We start from the raw sequence: 16660 nt of genomic DNA, 5'->3' as shown, positions 1-16660 counted from the left end.
ACCATAAATAGGTGAGCACACACACATACACATACACACACACACACACACACACACACACACACACACACACACACACACACACAGCCTCAAGTCCCTGTATTAAAAATAGCAATTTCAACATTGTTTTTAAGCATACATGGATGCAATTCATCTTCATATATTCCTAGGGACGCACTGAACTCGTGTGAGAGGCAATCAGGTTTGATCCAAGGAGAGGGATGCCTCCAGCTACTTGCATCGAGAACTTCTCAGAGGCAAAAGGGCATCCCTCACTGAGGGGTCTTCACCTACTTGAGCTGATGGTCGAGCACGCTGAAGGGATCAGTAGGAGGACCCATCTTGCAGGTGCCAGCTGGATGTAGGTAGCTGGCGGCCAGATGGCTCACGTAGCAGGCCCAGTAGGCGTCACTGTCGTATGTCTCCGTCTCACAGCCTGGCAGAGGCTATAGCCAAAACAGAAATATCATTATAATTAATATATTTACAACTATCATTGCTGTGAAAATTAATTGTGAAAGTCTCTCGTTTCCACCCCTTTCAAACATCAACTTCCATCATAATACAAGGTAAATGAATATATTAATATTGCATTTGCCCACGAACATGAGAATGGAAATGTGAGTTGAACAGTTGCAGTAAACAGAAAGTTAATTAAAGTGAGACATTTGAATTGAGTGAGTTATCATGATTTTTGGTGTTAATGCATCCATAGTTCCGGTAACAATGTCCATATAATTTTAGATATTTTAAATATAATAGAGTAAAATCCTCTCACAGTGCAGTGTTTTGAAAAATTTCTAATACGAAAAGTTATATGTAGGAAATCATCCAAAAAATACGAAACAATATTTAAAAATATCCTAATACAGGAGCCATCCCCCAAGCTTTACAATGTTTCACTTTACAGCGTTTTGCTTTACAGCGTTTCGCTAATCCAGCGGTTTTCAGTTATACCCATTCTTCATTTATTCAGACTTCCAACAAATATATTCACCACATATGTGTACTGTATATGAATTTTTAGGATTAGCTATATTTCGCACTGATATATGATAGTGTAAACATGTTCTCAGGCTTTTATCTGCATATCAAAGTGAGAAAAAGGCTATGATTCACGCTACAGCGATGTTAGCTTTACAGTAGTAACCCAGAACCAAACGTGCTGTATAAACGGGGCCCCTCCAATACTTTAAAAATGGTGAATTTTATCAGTCTAGTGAATATTATAAAGATAGAAGCGAAACTCCAGCAGTGTTAACTGTTTATCTTATTGTTCTTCCTCCGAGAATTGAGCTCCTAGAGCATTTCTTCTACAGTCGATTATTTATCATCTTTTTCTACGAGTTCAACTATGTCTTCTTCGTACACACCAAAACTTTCACATCTCAGTCTATACTAGATACACAGTCTCCTAGACCTCACTGCACGAATGGAAAACCAGAGAAAACATTCGCGGCTGGCCACAGTTTACCCCAGCAGACATTTCTGGTTGAACAGGGACTACATCCACTTACACATTTGTACGTGTGTGTCTTCTATTAAATCTGTGAAATGTTGCTGCGATGTATCTTTCCATTATCTTGGATATGCAGTGACACTTAATCTCTTACAAACTTCTTGATCCAATGACTGTATCGAAAGTGCTGTATTTAAGAGATTTAAACAAAACTTTTACATATGGGATCAAAGACTGCAAGATTTAAGGATGATTACAGAAATTATTAAGAGAGAAGAACTGTAAATAGAAGGTTGTTTCTAGGCATTTTGACCACAGGAATAAAGTAATGCTCTGTCCAGTCAACGAACGTGGCCTTAGTCATCCCTCCTACATTGGTAGATCAACAAGTAACAGGAAAACTGGGTTTGTCTGACCATTTAAAGCAGGGGAATTCTTTGAACGATTAATTATAAGTGTTGGACTTGAAATCGTCTGTTACAATTGCGCAGTGATGCAAGTTATGTTGAATATGACCGAGTTATAGTACATGTTTGTAGTGACTGTTAGAGCACTTATTGACAATATTGGAGAGGTAAAAGCTATTCAAGTACAGTTGGTTAAGTAAAACTAGGTGTATTGCTGTGTATGCACTTACGTACACAGACCCAAAAAAACGAAAGCAATAAGTTTTACCTTGTCGTGGAACTCAGCACTAAGACCGCGTGCCAAGGCTGTTGTGTTGCCCACTTTCAGTAGAAATCGCACAGCTGTTGAGAAAAACATCTTTTCATTTACCACACCAGCCGTCTTTCACCAAGAAACGGTAACACACAAAAAAGTGGATGTATTAACTATCATTCAATAGCCGTGTGTGTTTACCTGGAGTCGCTTCACGAGGTCACAGCCACCACGGTCCGATCTCAGACCAGCAGCCTCCAAGGAAGGATGACCCCCTCCCCCCAATAAGAAACATTAGTCATTCAGTAAATAGTTGTGTAGCCAGACATGCGTAAACATCGCAATAGAGATGACTCAGCGCACAACTATTTCCTCACCCCTCCATCAGAGTGCAGCCTCTAGTGGCTCTGTAGGCAAAACGCTCTTTGGTGTCACACTAAATGTCCGTAGTTCAATCCCCAGCCGAGTAGGAACACTGGGCATGTTTCGATACACTTGCTTGTCCCTTTTCACCTAGCAGTAAGTAGGTGCCTGGGTGTTGACTGATGTGGGTCACATCCTGGGGAACAAGATTGATGGACCACAATGGAAATAAGACAATCCTCGAAGACGCACTGACTTTTTTGGTTATTCTGGGTGGTTAACCCTCCCCCAGGCTAAAAATCCTAACAAATCTTATCTTACTGCTGACCTACAGGACTCAAGTCCAGCTAACAGGTTTCCCTTGAATCCATTAATGAATATACATTATTAATTACCTTCATTCCCTTTAAGGGGAGAGAGGAACCTTGTTGCTCGTAAGGGGTTCTTGAGGTGAGGAATTGGAGCTTCCCTCCCTTTCCTTGGACCAAACTTGATTCTTATTTACCAGTTCTTCTAAGAACCCTAAGGGTTTAGCCCTCGACGTTGATTATAAGGCTTAAACGTCTGCATTAAATTTTTATTAGAAAGATGAGGATTATTCACTCGGAAGCGACAAGCCCGTAGGGGTCGTCCAGCGTCAGGGGGATGGGAGGGTAACTCAAGTTTCCTAGGTCAAGAGCCCTTCACCAGCATCAAGGCTCCCCCCTTGACTGGAGATTTTTACACTCAGGAGGGTGTTCGGTTCACCAGGGTGACCACCTGTGGAACTTTTAAATATCTTTACTGTGGAAACGTTTCACCAGCTATTGGTTTTATCAGTCCAAATATAGAGAACAGTGGTTGAAGATGAGGAGGGGTTTGAGGTAATCAGTCCTTCAGTCTGGAGATATATTCCGTCCATCAGTTTTGAGAAAAGTATGTATACTCGGAGAAGAAGTTTATAAACTGCAGAGAGGTGAGGTGCAGCAGTTGTAGGCGGCGTCACCGGTGCAAAAATCCACTAGTGGAAGTAAGTCTATAGGGTAGGCAAGTACTGAAGAAGTCCTTGGATCGAGATCCAAAGATGATGCTGTGAATGACAGATATACATTACACAAGTGCTATAAACCAATTATTCACCTCTCAGACAGCACCATTATGGATCTTGATTTATGGAATTCTCCGATGTTTGACTAACCTACAGTCATGACCTACGTCCACTAGTGGAGTTTTTCACTGGTGACTCGGCCTTCAACTGCTTCGCTTCACTTCCCTGCATTCACTTCTCCGTTCATGTGCTGTACTTTTACCAAAATTGATTGAACTCATCTGGCTGAGAGACTGATTACCTCAAATTCCTTTTCATCTTAAACCGTTCTTCACTGTAGTGGACTGATGAAGCCACTGGCTAGCGAAACGTTTCCACAATGAAGATACCCAGATGTTACACAAAAGGCTCGTTGTTCAAATTGTCAGTTTTGTAAACCGTTTATATAGGGTGACTACTTAACACTGATGAAGGTGGTCAAGTAACTAGGGTGACTAATTACCAATGACGAGGTTGGTCATCAGGTAACTACTTACCTCTGATTGAGGATGGTCAGGTCTTTAGGGTAAATACCACTGACGAGGACAGTCAGGTCATCAGGGTGTCTACTTACCACTGACAAGGGTGGCCAAGTCATCAGGGTGACTCAGATAATTCGGGTCAATGAGTGGAGGTCGCTGAGGGTCGTTGGACCTGAGAGTAACAGTGCCTCGACTTTTCGGTCTCATAATATGGCATGCCATAGTGAAACCTTCTTTGCCAAACACAGGTCTGAAGTATTCCACGTAGCTCTGCAAACAGAGGGACAGTTACCAACAGCCTGGCTGGTCACAGACCGGGATGCTATAAGTGGACGGAGGATCGAGCCTCACTCCTTCAGGTTCATAACACTTTAATATAAAACTATAATAAGATTACATAATGAATTAGAAGTAAGACTATATTAAATTATGTAAGGTTTACAAGAATTTATTATTATTATTATTATTATTATTATTATTATTATTATTATTATTATTATTATTATTATTATATTATTCACCAGCCGTCTCCTACCAAGGTAAGGTGAGCCAGTTAAAGGAAACACATTCATAATCACTCATTCAATAGCTGTCTTGCTAGAACACAGACATCATAATTCGAATGATCCTCAGAACCGGGATATCCCTTCACTCCTTCAGAGTATACTTTTTACCTATATTCGCATATATCCAGAAATATGCTTAAAAACGTATTTATGAAAATCATCACCTCAGGAGATTGGGTTGTGCAATGATTGTGTGACCTGATGCTGCAGGCTTAAAACAGTGTTATATCAAGTACATTTATCTTAAAATCGTTGAAATCTGTGCCATAATGGCGAGGCTTCCTGGCCAAAAGGTTCACGATGTAATTGTGTGGGACATGTCCCAAATTTCTCACTGAATTAATTAAATAAGTAATTCATTGTAACTTATTTTCACTGGGGACTTTTACAGTGTTTTCTAATGTTTTGGTATCTAAACGAAGTGAAGAATTCCCTTTGGTTTCCCTTTTACGACACTACTCCAACTTCAGTTCGTCTCGATATCTTGCAGTCCATTACACCTCTGGTTTTCTCCTCCAGTCACAGCCAGTACGCTCGTTTGATTTCCTTTTATATCCAAGATCTTAAAGAAGTACCAAAGCAAACGTTAGAGGCCTTCTCTTAATGCTGGGTTGAGCCAGTTGTTTAAACTGATGCTAGTAGCCTTTGTATTTTATTTGGCAATAGCCCTGTAGACTGAAGTGAAAATACAACAGACCGCTATTTACTCTCTGTCTTACCGGACAATGTATTAACGACGCTTTGCATAGTATAATTCATGACGACGCTTTAACAGGATAATACACCAACAGCGATCGCACGGGTTAATATACAAAACACCCTTTGGAGGATAATACACCATCTCTCACAAGTTAATACAACAACCACACTTCGCAGGATAATACACCAACCACCCCTGGGAGGATAATATACCAACCATCCCTCACAGAATAATTCACCCAACACCCAGTATTAACATGGAGAGAACGTTAGCATGTGAAAGGTTACTCACATTATATTCCAGACTGGTCAACTCTGGGGTAAGGAACCCCAAGTCGAATGATATCGGCGGTGTAAGGATATGGCACTGAACATTGGGCCAGTTGGGGTCTTCCTGCGTCACACCCTCAGGAGTGACGGTCACCCAGGCGCTGGTCTTCTCCCCTAGTGGCTCCGAGAAAGGTCCTGATGGGAATACAGAAGACTGTTAAAGAGATCAGTGATTAGGAAATGCAAATCCAGACTTTTTTTGTTTTCATTTTACAGACATATTTTTCGTTGTTAAAATATTTTATTTAATTTCTCAGACTTTTTTTATTTTAGTGTAAGTGGTGGGAATAAAAATATAATTGACATTCAAAATTTGACACGGGGCTTACACAAATGCATATATTATCCTCATGTGATAATTCGTTGTCCAAGTACGGCCTTCGTATAGTGAGTTCACAGTAGCAAAGATTTCATATCAGGTTACGAGCGTGTATTAACGTGCACATTTCAACGACTTGAATATTTCTCATTAAAGTCTGTTGTTTGTGGTCAGCGAGGTCTCTGTCCAGTTCCACAGTGTAGAAGATTCAGCTAAATGTGGCGCAGCTGCCTCTTAACAGCAGTATATCACTGTTGCTATGACAGTCAAATGGGTGACTGTTTAACATGTTTTAAACAGTGATTATTTGGGTATCTTTATTGTATACGTCGCCGTTGCCCAGCGGTGAGAGTAGCGACTCTCATTGCTGAGGTCCAGGTAATAAACCCTGGACATTAACATAATTATTGTATACGTTTCGCCATCCAGTGTCTTTATCAACGCAAATTAAAGGACATAACTGGAAGTTAAGAACTATATACAAAAGATGAGGTAATCAGTCCCTCAGCCTTGGAGTTGGTGTGAAGAGCACCGTAGTGGTGAAGAATCTTCACGACTACGGGAAACTGTAGAAAGCATGGTAGGAGACACGTACCAGAAACAGCACCTGTTATATGGTAGGAGAGATGTACCTATCGTGGTAGATGATATGGGTAGGGGAGACAGATCTAGCATGGTAGGAGAGACCTGGCATGGCAGGAGAAAAGGACCTGGCATGATAGGAAAGACCTGGCATGGTAGGAAAGACGGACCTGTCCTGTTGTTGAGATACTGATGGAGGGCAACCAGGTTGTTGGGTGGGTTGAGGACTCCCTGAGGTACGGTCCATGTGAGTCCTTGAATGTTGAAGTGATCCTGCAAGTTCGTGCCTACGCCTGGCAGATCCAGCACAACCGGCACCTGCAAGTGATCCAGACTTTCACTCGGAAACTTCGTGTTGTCTACAGCAACTTTAAATAATTAAAAGAAATACATTAGCTGATGCTATCTACAGGCTTGTAGCAATTTTAACCAGTTAAAACATTACAGTCACTGGATACAGCAATGCAAACATAAATCCACCATGGCTGGAACAATTCATAAACCTACCATGGCTGGAACAATTCATAAATTTACCATGGCTGGAACAATTCATAAATAACCTACAATGCTGTGGTTGGAACAATTCAATACATATGTACAATACCGAGGCTGGAACAGTTCAAAGCAAATCTACAATAACGTGACTGCAACAAATTACAGCAAATCCACAGTTTGAAGGGTAAACCTTAGACGAGGTTCCGGTCCGTCCAGAACCATCATTAAGTCGCGAGTTAATGGTTCTTAAGGCATCGAAACATCGGCTAGAGTTCCGTCTGGAAATTGTCGGACGTGAAATAGATGAACAATTAGTGGTCTTGTTCGTCTCCTGCACCCATGTTTCTGCAGGTGTTGTTAAAGACTCTCATCTTTTACCTCTCTTCCTGCAGGTTTTCTTCAGGACCTACAACACTCGCCCCAATGTTCCAGCAGGTGTTGTACTGGACCCACACCACTCACCCCATGTTACAGCAGGTGTTGTACTGGACCCACACCACTCACCCCATGTTCCAGCAGGTGTTGTACTGAACCCACACCACTCACCCCATGTTACAGCAGGTGTTGTACTGGACCCACACCACTCACCCCATGTTACAGCAGGTGTTGTACTGGACCCACACCACTCATCCCATGTTCCAGCAGGTGTTGTACTGGACCCACACCACTCATCCCATGTTCCAGCAGGTGTTGTACTGGACCCACACCACTCATCCCATGTTCCTGCAGGTGTTGTGCTGGACCCACACCACTCATCCCATGTTCCAGCAGGTGTTGTACTGGACCCACACCACTCATCCCATGTTCCAGCAGGTGTTGTACTGGACCCACACCACTCATCCTATGTTCCTGCAGGTGTTGTGCTGGACCCACACCACTCATCCCATGTTCCAGCAGGTGTTGTACTGGACCCACACCACTCATCCCATGTTCCAGCAGGTGTTGTACTGGACCCACACCACTCACCCCATGTTACAGCAGGTGTTGTACTGGACCCACACCACTCACCCCATGTTACAGCAGGTGTTGTACTGGACCCACACCACTCACCCCATGTTACAGCAGGTGTTGTACTGGACCCACACCACTCACCCCATGTTACAGCAGGTGTTGTACTGGACCCACACCACTCACCCCATGTTACAGCAGGTGTTGTACTGGACCCACACCACTCACCCCATGTTACAGCAGGTGTTGTACTGGACCCACACCACTCATCCCATGTTCCAGCAGGTGTTGTACTGGACCCACACCACTCACCCCATGTTACAGCAGGTGTTGTACTGGACCCACACCACTCACCCCATGTTACAGCAGGTGTTGTACTGGACCCACACCACTCACCCCATGTTACAGCAGGTGTTGTACTGGACCCACACCACTCATCCCATGTTCCAGCAGGTGTTGTACTGGACCCACACCACTCACCCCATGTTACAGCAGGTGTTGTACTGGACCCACACCACTCACCCCATGTTACAGCAGGTGTTGTACTGGACCCACACCACTCATCCTATGTTCCTGCAGGTGTTGTGCTGGACTCTCACCACTCATCCCATGTTCCAGCAGGTGTTGTACTGGACCCACACCACTCATCCCATGTTACAGCAGGTGTTGTACTGGACCCACACCACTCATCCCATGTTCCAGCAGGTGTTGTACTGGACCCACACCACTCACCCCATGTAACAGCAGGTGTTGTACTGGACCCACACCACTCATCCCATATTCCAGCAGGTGTTGTGCTGGACCCACACCACTCATCCCATGTTCCAGCAGGTGTTGTACTGGACCCACACCACTCACCCCATGTTCCTGCAGGTGTTGTGCAGGACCCAAACCAGACAGCATAAGGATCTTGGGGGAGGAGAGAGCTCCGGCAGACACAACCACTTCCCGTACCGCCCACGCCTTCTTCAGCTAACGAAGATAAACAAAAAATATATAAATGAATCAACTGCACAAAAATCATAGAAAAGCCTGAGCATTTTCGTGAGTTTACACTTACATCTTCGTGCGTATAAATGCACATACCTTCTCAATTCTGCTCAGGATCCAGTAGCTTACTGCTGATTATATTTGAAGAAAAACGTAAGTAACAGAGACTAATTTTCAGTAAGATCGACAGTGTATAATTATGCGTTAGGTTCAGGCTAATATTAGAAGATTTATTGCATAAACAAATGTTCACTCTGATTGTTCGACAGAGTTAGTCCACTCACCTTCCCACGATGTATGAACTGTACACCAACTGCTCTCTTCTTGTTCAACACTATCTGAAATATAGCAACAAAATATATATATATATATATATATATATATATATATATATATATATTTTTTTTCTCAACAAGTCGGCCGTCTCCCACCGAGGCAGGGTGACCCAAAAAAGAAAGAAAATCCCCAAAAAGAAAATACTTTCATCATCATTCAACACTTTCACCACACTCGCACATTATCACTGTTTTTGCAGAGGTGCTCAGAATACAACAGTCTAGAAGCATACACATATAAAGATACACAACACATCCCTCCAAACTGCCAATATCCCAAACCCCTCCTTTAAAGTGCAGGCATTGTACTTCCCATTTCCAGGACACAAGTCCGACTATATGAAAATAACCGGTTTCCCTGAATCCCTTCACTAAATATTACCCTGCTCACACTCCAACAGATCGTCAGGTCCCAAGTACCATTCGTCTCCATTCACTCCTATCTAACACGCTCACGCACGCTTGCTGGAAGTCCAAGCCCCTTACCCACAAAACCTCCTTTACCCCCTCTCTCCAACCCTTTCGAGGACGACCCCTACCCCGCCTTCCTTCCCCTATAGATTTATATGCTTTCCATGTCATTCTACTTTGATCCATTCTCTCTAAATGACCAAACCACCTCAACAGCCCCTCTTCTGCCCTCTGACTAATACTTTTATTAACTCCACACCTTCTCCTAATTTCCACACTCCGAATTTTCTGCATAATATTTACACCACACATTGCCCTTAAACAGGACATCTCCACTGCCTCCAACCGTCTCCTCGCTGCTGCATTTACCACCCAAGCTTCACACCCATATAAGAGTGTTGGTACTACTATACTTTCATACATTCCCTTCTTTGCCTCCATAGATAACGTTTTTTGACTCCACATATACCTCAACGCACCACTCACCTTTTTTCCCTCATCAATTCTATGATTAACCTCATCCTTCATAAATCCATCCGCCGACACGTCAACTCCCAAGTATCTGAAAACATTCACTTCTTCCATACTCCTCCTCCCCAATTTGATATCCAATTTTTCTTTATCTAAATCATTTGACACCCTCATCACCTTACTCTTTTCTATGTTCACTTTCAACTTTCTACCTTTACACACATTCCCAAACTCATCCACTAACCTTTGCAATTTTTCTTTAGAATCTCCCATAAGCACAGTATCATCAGCAAAAAGTAACTGTGTCAATTCCCATTTTGAATTTGATTCCCCATAATTTAATCCCACCCCTCTCCCAAACACCCTAGCATTTACTTCCTTTACAACCCCATCTATAAATATATTAAACAACCATGGTGACATTACACATCCCTGTCTAAGACCTACTTTTACCGGGAAGTATTCTCCCTCTCTTCTACACACCCTAACCTGAGCCTCACTATCCTCATAAAAACTCTTTACAGCATTTAATAACTTACCACCTATTCCATATACTTGCAACATCTGCCACATTGCTCCTCTATCCACTCTATCATATGCCTTTTCTAAATCCATAAATGCAATAAAAACTTCCCTATCTTTATCTAAATACTGTTCACATATATGCTTCAATGTAAACACCTGATCTACACATCCCCTACCCACTCTAAAACCTCCTTGCTCATCCGCAATCCTACATTCTGTCTTACCTCTAATTCTTTCAATTGTAACCCTACCGTACACTTTTCCTGGTATACTCAGTAAGCTTATTCCTCTATAATTTTTACAGTCTCTTTTGTCCCCTTTCCCTTTATATAAAGGGACTATACATGCTCTCTGCCAATCCCTAGGTACCTTCCCCTCTTTCATACATTTATTAAACAAAAGTACCAACCACTCCAACACTATATCCCCCCCTGCTTTTAACATTTCTGTCATGATCCCATCAGTTCCAGCTGCTTTACCCCCTTTCATTTTACGTAATGCCTCACGTACCTCCCCCACACTTACATTCTGCTCTTCTTCACTCCTAAAAGATGGTATACCTCCCTGACCAGTGCATGAAATTACTGCCTCTGTTTCTTCCTTAACATTTAAAAGTTCCTCAAAATATTCTCGCCATCTACCTAATACCTCCATCTCCCCATCTACTAACTCCCCTACTCTGTTTTTTAACTGACAAATCCATATTTTCCCTAGGCTTTCTTAACTTGTTTAACTCACTCCAAATTTTTTTCTTATTTTCATTAAAATTTCTTGACAGTGCCTCTCCCACTCTATCATCTGCTCTCCTTTTGCACTCTCTCACCACTCTCTTTACCTTTCTTTTACTCTCCATATACTCTGCTCTTCTTATAACACTTCTGCTTTGTAAAAACCTCTCATAAGCTACCTTTTTCTCTTTTATCACACCCTTTACTTCATCATTCTACCAATCACTCCTCTTTCCTCCTGCCCCCACCCTCCTATAACCACAAACTTCTGCCCCACATTCTAATACTGCATTTTTAAAACTATTCCAACCCTCTTCAATCCCCCCACTACTCATCTTTGCATTAGCCCACCTTTCTGCCAATAGTCGCTTATATCTCACCCGAACTTCCTCCTCCCTTAGTTTAAACACTTTCACCTCCCTCTTACTTGTTGTTGCCACCTTCCTCTTTTCCCATCTACCTCTTACTCTAACTGTAGCTACAACTAAATAATGATCCGATATATCAGTTGCCCCTCTATAAACATGTACATCCTGGAGCCTACCCATCAACCTTTTATCCACCAATACATAATCCAATAAACTACTTTCATTACGTGCTACATCATACCTTGTATATTTATTTATCCTCTTTTTCATAAAATATGTATTACTTATTACCAAATTTTTTTTCTACACATAGCTCAATTAAAGGCTCCCCATTTACATTTACCCCTGGCACCCCAAATTTACCTACTACTCCTTCCATAACATTTTTACCCACTTTAGCATTGAAATCCCCAACCACCATTACTCTCACACTTGATTCAAAACTCCCCACGCATTCACTCAACATTTCCCAAAATCTCTCTCTCTCCTCTACACTTCTTCCTTCTCCAGGTGCATACACACTTACTATAACCCACTTTTCACATCCAATCTTTATTTTACTCCACATAATCCTTGAATTAATACATTTATAGTCCCTCTTTTCCTGCCATAGCTTATCCTTCAACATTATTGCTACTCCTTCTTTAGCTCTAACTCTATTTGAAACCCCTGACCTAATCCCATTTATTCCTCTCCACTGAAACTCTCCCACCCCCTTCAGCTTTGTTTCACTTAAAGCCAGGACATCCAGCTTCTTCTCATTCATAACATCCACAATCATCTCTTTCTTATCTGCACAACATCCACGCACATTCAGACTTCCCACTTTGACAATTTTCTTCTTCTTATTCTTTTTAGTAATCTTTACAGGAAAAGGGGTTACTAGCCCATTGTTCCCGGCATTTTAGTTGACTTTTACAACACGCATGGCTTACGGAGGAAAGATTCTTATTCCACTTCCCCATGGATATAAAAGGAAAATTAATAAGACCAAGAACTATTAAGATAAAATCAAAGAAAACTCAGATGAGTGTGTATAAATAAATGTGTACATGTATGTGTAGTGTGACCTAAGTGTAAGTAGAAGTAGCAAGACATGCCTGTAATCTTGCATATTTATGAGACAGACAAAAGACATCAGCAATCCTACCATCATGTAAAACAATCACAGGCTTCGTTTTACACTCACTTGGCAGGACGGTAGTATCTCCCTGGGTGGTTGCTGTCTACCAACCTACTACCTATATATATATATATATATATATATATATATATATATATATATATATATATATATATATATATATGGGGAAGTGGAAAAGAATCTTTCCTCCGTAAGCCATGCGTGTCGTATGAGGCGACTAAAATGCCGGGAGCAATGGGCTAGTAACCCCTTCTCCTGTAGACATTTACTAAAAAATAGAAGAAGAAAAACTTTATAAAACTGGGATGCTTGAATGTGCGTGGATGTAGTGCGGATGACAAGAAACAGATGATTGCTGATGTTATGAATGAAAAGAAGTTGGATGTCCTACCCTAAGCGAAACAAAGCTGAAGGGGGTAGGGGAGTTTCGGTGGGGGAAAATAAATGGGATTAAATCTGGAGTATCTGAGAGAGTTAGAGCAAAGGAAGGGGTAGCAGTAATGTTGAAGGATCAGTTATGGAAGGAGAAAAGAGAATATGAATGTGTAAATTCAAGAATTATGTGGATTAAAGTGAAGGTTGGATGTGAAAAGTGGGTCATAATAAGCGTGTATGCACCTGGAGAAGAGAGGAATGTAGAGGAGAGAGAGAGATTTTGGGAGATGTTAAGTGAATGTATAGGAGCGTTTGAACCAAGTGAGAGAGTAATTGTGGTAGGGGATCTGAATGCTAAAGTAGGAGAAACTTTTAGAGAGGTTGTGGTAGGTAAGTTTGAGGTGCCAGGTGTAAATGATAATGGGAGCCCTTTGATTGCACTTTGTATAGAAAGGGGTTCAGTTATAGGTAATACATATTTTAAGAAAAAGAGGATAAATAAGTATACAAGATATGATGTAGGGCGAAATGACGGTAGTTTGTTGGATTATGTATTGGTAGATAAAAGACTGTTGAGTAGACTTCAGGATGTACATGTTTATAGAGGGGCCACAGATATATCAGATCACTTTCTAGTTGTAGCTACACTGAGAGTAAAAGGTAGATGGGGTACAAGGAGAATAGAAGCATCAGGGAAGAGAGAGGTGAAGGTTTATAAACTAAAAGAGGAGGCAGTTAGGATAAGATATAAACAGATATTGGAGGATAGATGGGCTAATGAGAGTATAGGCAATGGGGTCGAAGAGGTATGGGGTAGGTTTAAAAATGTAGTGTTAGTGTTCAGCAGAAGTTTGTGGTTACAGGAAAGTGGGTGCGGGAGGGAAGAGGAGCGATTGATGGAATGATGATGTAAAGAGAGCAGTAAGGGAGAAAAAGTTAGCATATGAGAAGTTTTTACAAAGTAGAAGTGATGCAAGGAGGGAAGAGTATATGGAGAAAAAGAGAGAGGTTAAGAGAGTGGTGAAGCAATGTAAAGAGAGAGCAAATGAGAGAGTGGGTGAGATGTTACCAACAAATTTTGTTGAAAATAAGAAAAAGTTTTGGAGTGAGATTAACAAGTTAAAGAAGCCTAGAGAACAAATGGATTTGTCAGTTAAAACTAGAAGAGGAGAGTTATTAAATGGAGAGTTAGAGGTATTGGGAAGATGGAGGGAATATTTTGAGAAATTATTAAATGTTGATGAAGATAGGGAAGCTGTGATTTCGTGTATAGGGCAAGGAGGAATAACATCTTGTAGGAGTGAGGAAGAGCCAGTTGTGAGTGTGGGGGAAGTTCGTGAGGCAGTAGGTAAAATGAAAGGGGGTAAGGCAGCCGGGATTGATGGGATAAAGATAGAAATGTTAAAAGCAGGTGGGGATATAGTTTTGGAGTGGTTGGTGCAATTATTTAATAAATGTATGGAAGAGGGTAAGGTACCTAGGGATTGGCAAAGAGCATGCATAGTTCCTTTGTATAAAGGCAAAGGGGAAAAAAGAGAGTGCAAAAATTATAGGGGGATAAGTCTGTTGAGTATACCTTGTAAAGTGTATGGTAGAGTTATTATTGAAAGAATTAAGAGTAAGACGGAGAATAGGATAGCAGATGAACAAGGAGGCTTTAGAAAAGGTAGGGGGTGTGTGGACCAGGTGTTTACAGTGAAACATATAAGTGAACAGTATTTAGATAAGGCTAAAGAGGTCTTTGTGGCATTTATGGATTTGGAAAAGGCGTATGACAGGGTGGATAGGGGGGCAATGTGGCAGATGTTGCAGGTGTATGGTGTAGGAGGTAGGTTACTGAAAGCAGTGAAGAGTTTTTACGAGGACAGTGAGGCTCAAGTTAGAGTATGTAGGAAAGAGGGAAATTATTTCCCAGTAAAAGTAGGCCTTAGACAAGGATGTGTGATGTCACCGTGGTTGTTTAATATATTTATAGATGGGGTTGTAAGAGAAGTAAATGCGAGGGTCTTGGCAAAAGGCGTGGAGTTAAAAGATAAAGAATCACACATAAAGTGGGAGTTGTCACAGTTGCTCTTTGCTGATGACACTGTGCTCTTGGGAGATTCTGAAGAGAAGTTGCAGAGATTGGTGGATGAATTTGGTAGGGTGTGCAAAAGAAGAAAATTAAAAGTGAATACAGGAAAGAGCAAGGTTATGAGGATAAAAAAATTAGGTGATGAAACATTGGATATCAGATTGGAGGGAGAGAGTATGGAGGAGGTGAATGTATTCTGATATTTGAGAGTGGACGTGTCAGCGGATGGGTCTATGAAAGATGAGGTGAATCATAGAATTGATGAGGGGAAAAGGGTGAGTGGTGCACTTAGGAGTCTGTGGAGACAAAGAACTTTGTCCTTGGAGGCAAAGAGGGGAATGTATGAGAGTATAGTTTTACCAACGCTCTTATATGGGTGTGAAGCATGGGTGATGAATGTTGCAGCGAGGAGAAGGCTGGAGGCAGTGGAGATGTCATGTCTGAGGGCAATGTGTGGTGTGAATATAATGCAGAGAATTCGTAGTTTGGAAGTTAGGAGGAGGTGCGGGATTACCAAAACTGTTGTCCAGAGGGCTGAGGAAGGGTTGTTGAGGTGGTTCGGACATGTAGAGAGAATGGAGCGAAACAGAGTGACTTCAAGAGTGTATCAGTCTGTAGTGGAAGGAAGGCGGGGTAGGGGTCGGCCTAGGAAAGGTTGGAGGGAGGGGGTAAAGGAGGTTTTGTGTGCGAGGGGCTTGGACTTCCAGCAGGCATGCGTGAGCGTGTTTGATAGGAGTGAATGGAGATAAATGGTTTTTAATATTTGACGTGCTGTTGGAGTGTGAGCAAAGTAACATTTATGAAGGGGTTCAGGGAAACCGGCAGGCCGGACTTCCTTAACTTGTAAATCTCACTCCAAAACTTTTTCTTATTTTCAACAAAATTTGTTGATAACATCTCACCCACTCTCTCATTTGCTCTCTTTTTACATTGCTTCACCACTCTCTTAACCTCTCTCTTTTTCTCCATATACTCTTCCCTCCTTGCATCACTTCTACTTTGTAAAAACTTCTCATATGCTAACTTTTTCTCCCTTACTGCTCTCTTTACATCATCATTCCACCAATCGCTCCTCTTCCTTGTTTGCAATCCTAATGGCGCTAAAGCTAACCTATGACACTGAGCTTGACTCTATCATCATTACTGACTCTGTCACCATTGAAGGCTCTTGACTCATATAATGATTGCAACAACATGCTCAATGGAGAAGCCAGGTATAGATACTCAAAAATTAGGGACAAATGAATTAATGTACAATTGCTATGGATCC

General features: G+C 41.7%; 1 protein-coding gene across 1 annotated transcript in view; it reads right to left on the bottom strand.

The window, feature by feature from the left end:
* Positions 1-294: 294 nt before the first annotated feature.
* Positions 295-16660, bottom strand: part of LOC138851838 (glucose dehydrogenase [FAD, quinone]-like) — a gene marked incomplete at its 3' end in the record, with an annotated part of 31393 nt that continues 15027 nt past the window's right edge. The window contains exons 6-12 of the mRNA XM_070081335.1: positions 9244-9297; positions 8828-8941; positions 6697-6844; positions 5588-5760; positions 4123-4300; positions 2135-2208; positions 295-446 (exon numbers count right to left, since the gene is read on the bottom strand). Of these exons, the coding sequence (XP_069937436.1) occupies positions 295-446; positions 2135-2208; positions 4123-4300; positions 5588-5760; positions 6697-6844; positions 8828-8941; positions 9244-9297 (893 nt within the window). The remainder of the gene's footprint in view (positions 447-2134; positions 2209-4122; positions 4301-5587; positions 5761-6696; positions 6845-8827; positions 8942-9243; positions 9298-16660) is intronic.

Source organism: Cherax quadricarinatus, unplaced genomic scaffold, assembly GCF_038502225.1.
Source record: "Cherax quadricarinatus isolate ZL_2023a unplaced genomic scaffold, ASM3850222v1 Contig2368, whole genome shotgun sequence".
In the NCBI taxonomy this organism is placed as follows: Eukaryota; Metazoa; Arthropoda; class Malacostraca; order Decapoda; family Parastacidae; genus Cherax; species Cherax quadricarinatus.
This window is presented reverse-complemented; position numbering and strand designations above follow the sequence as displayed.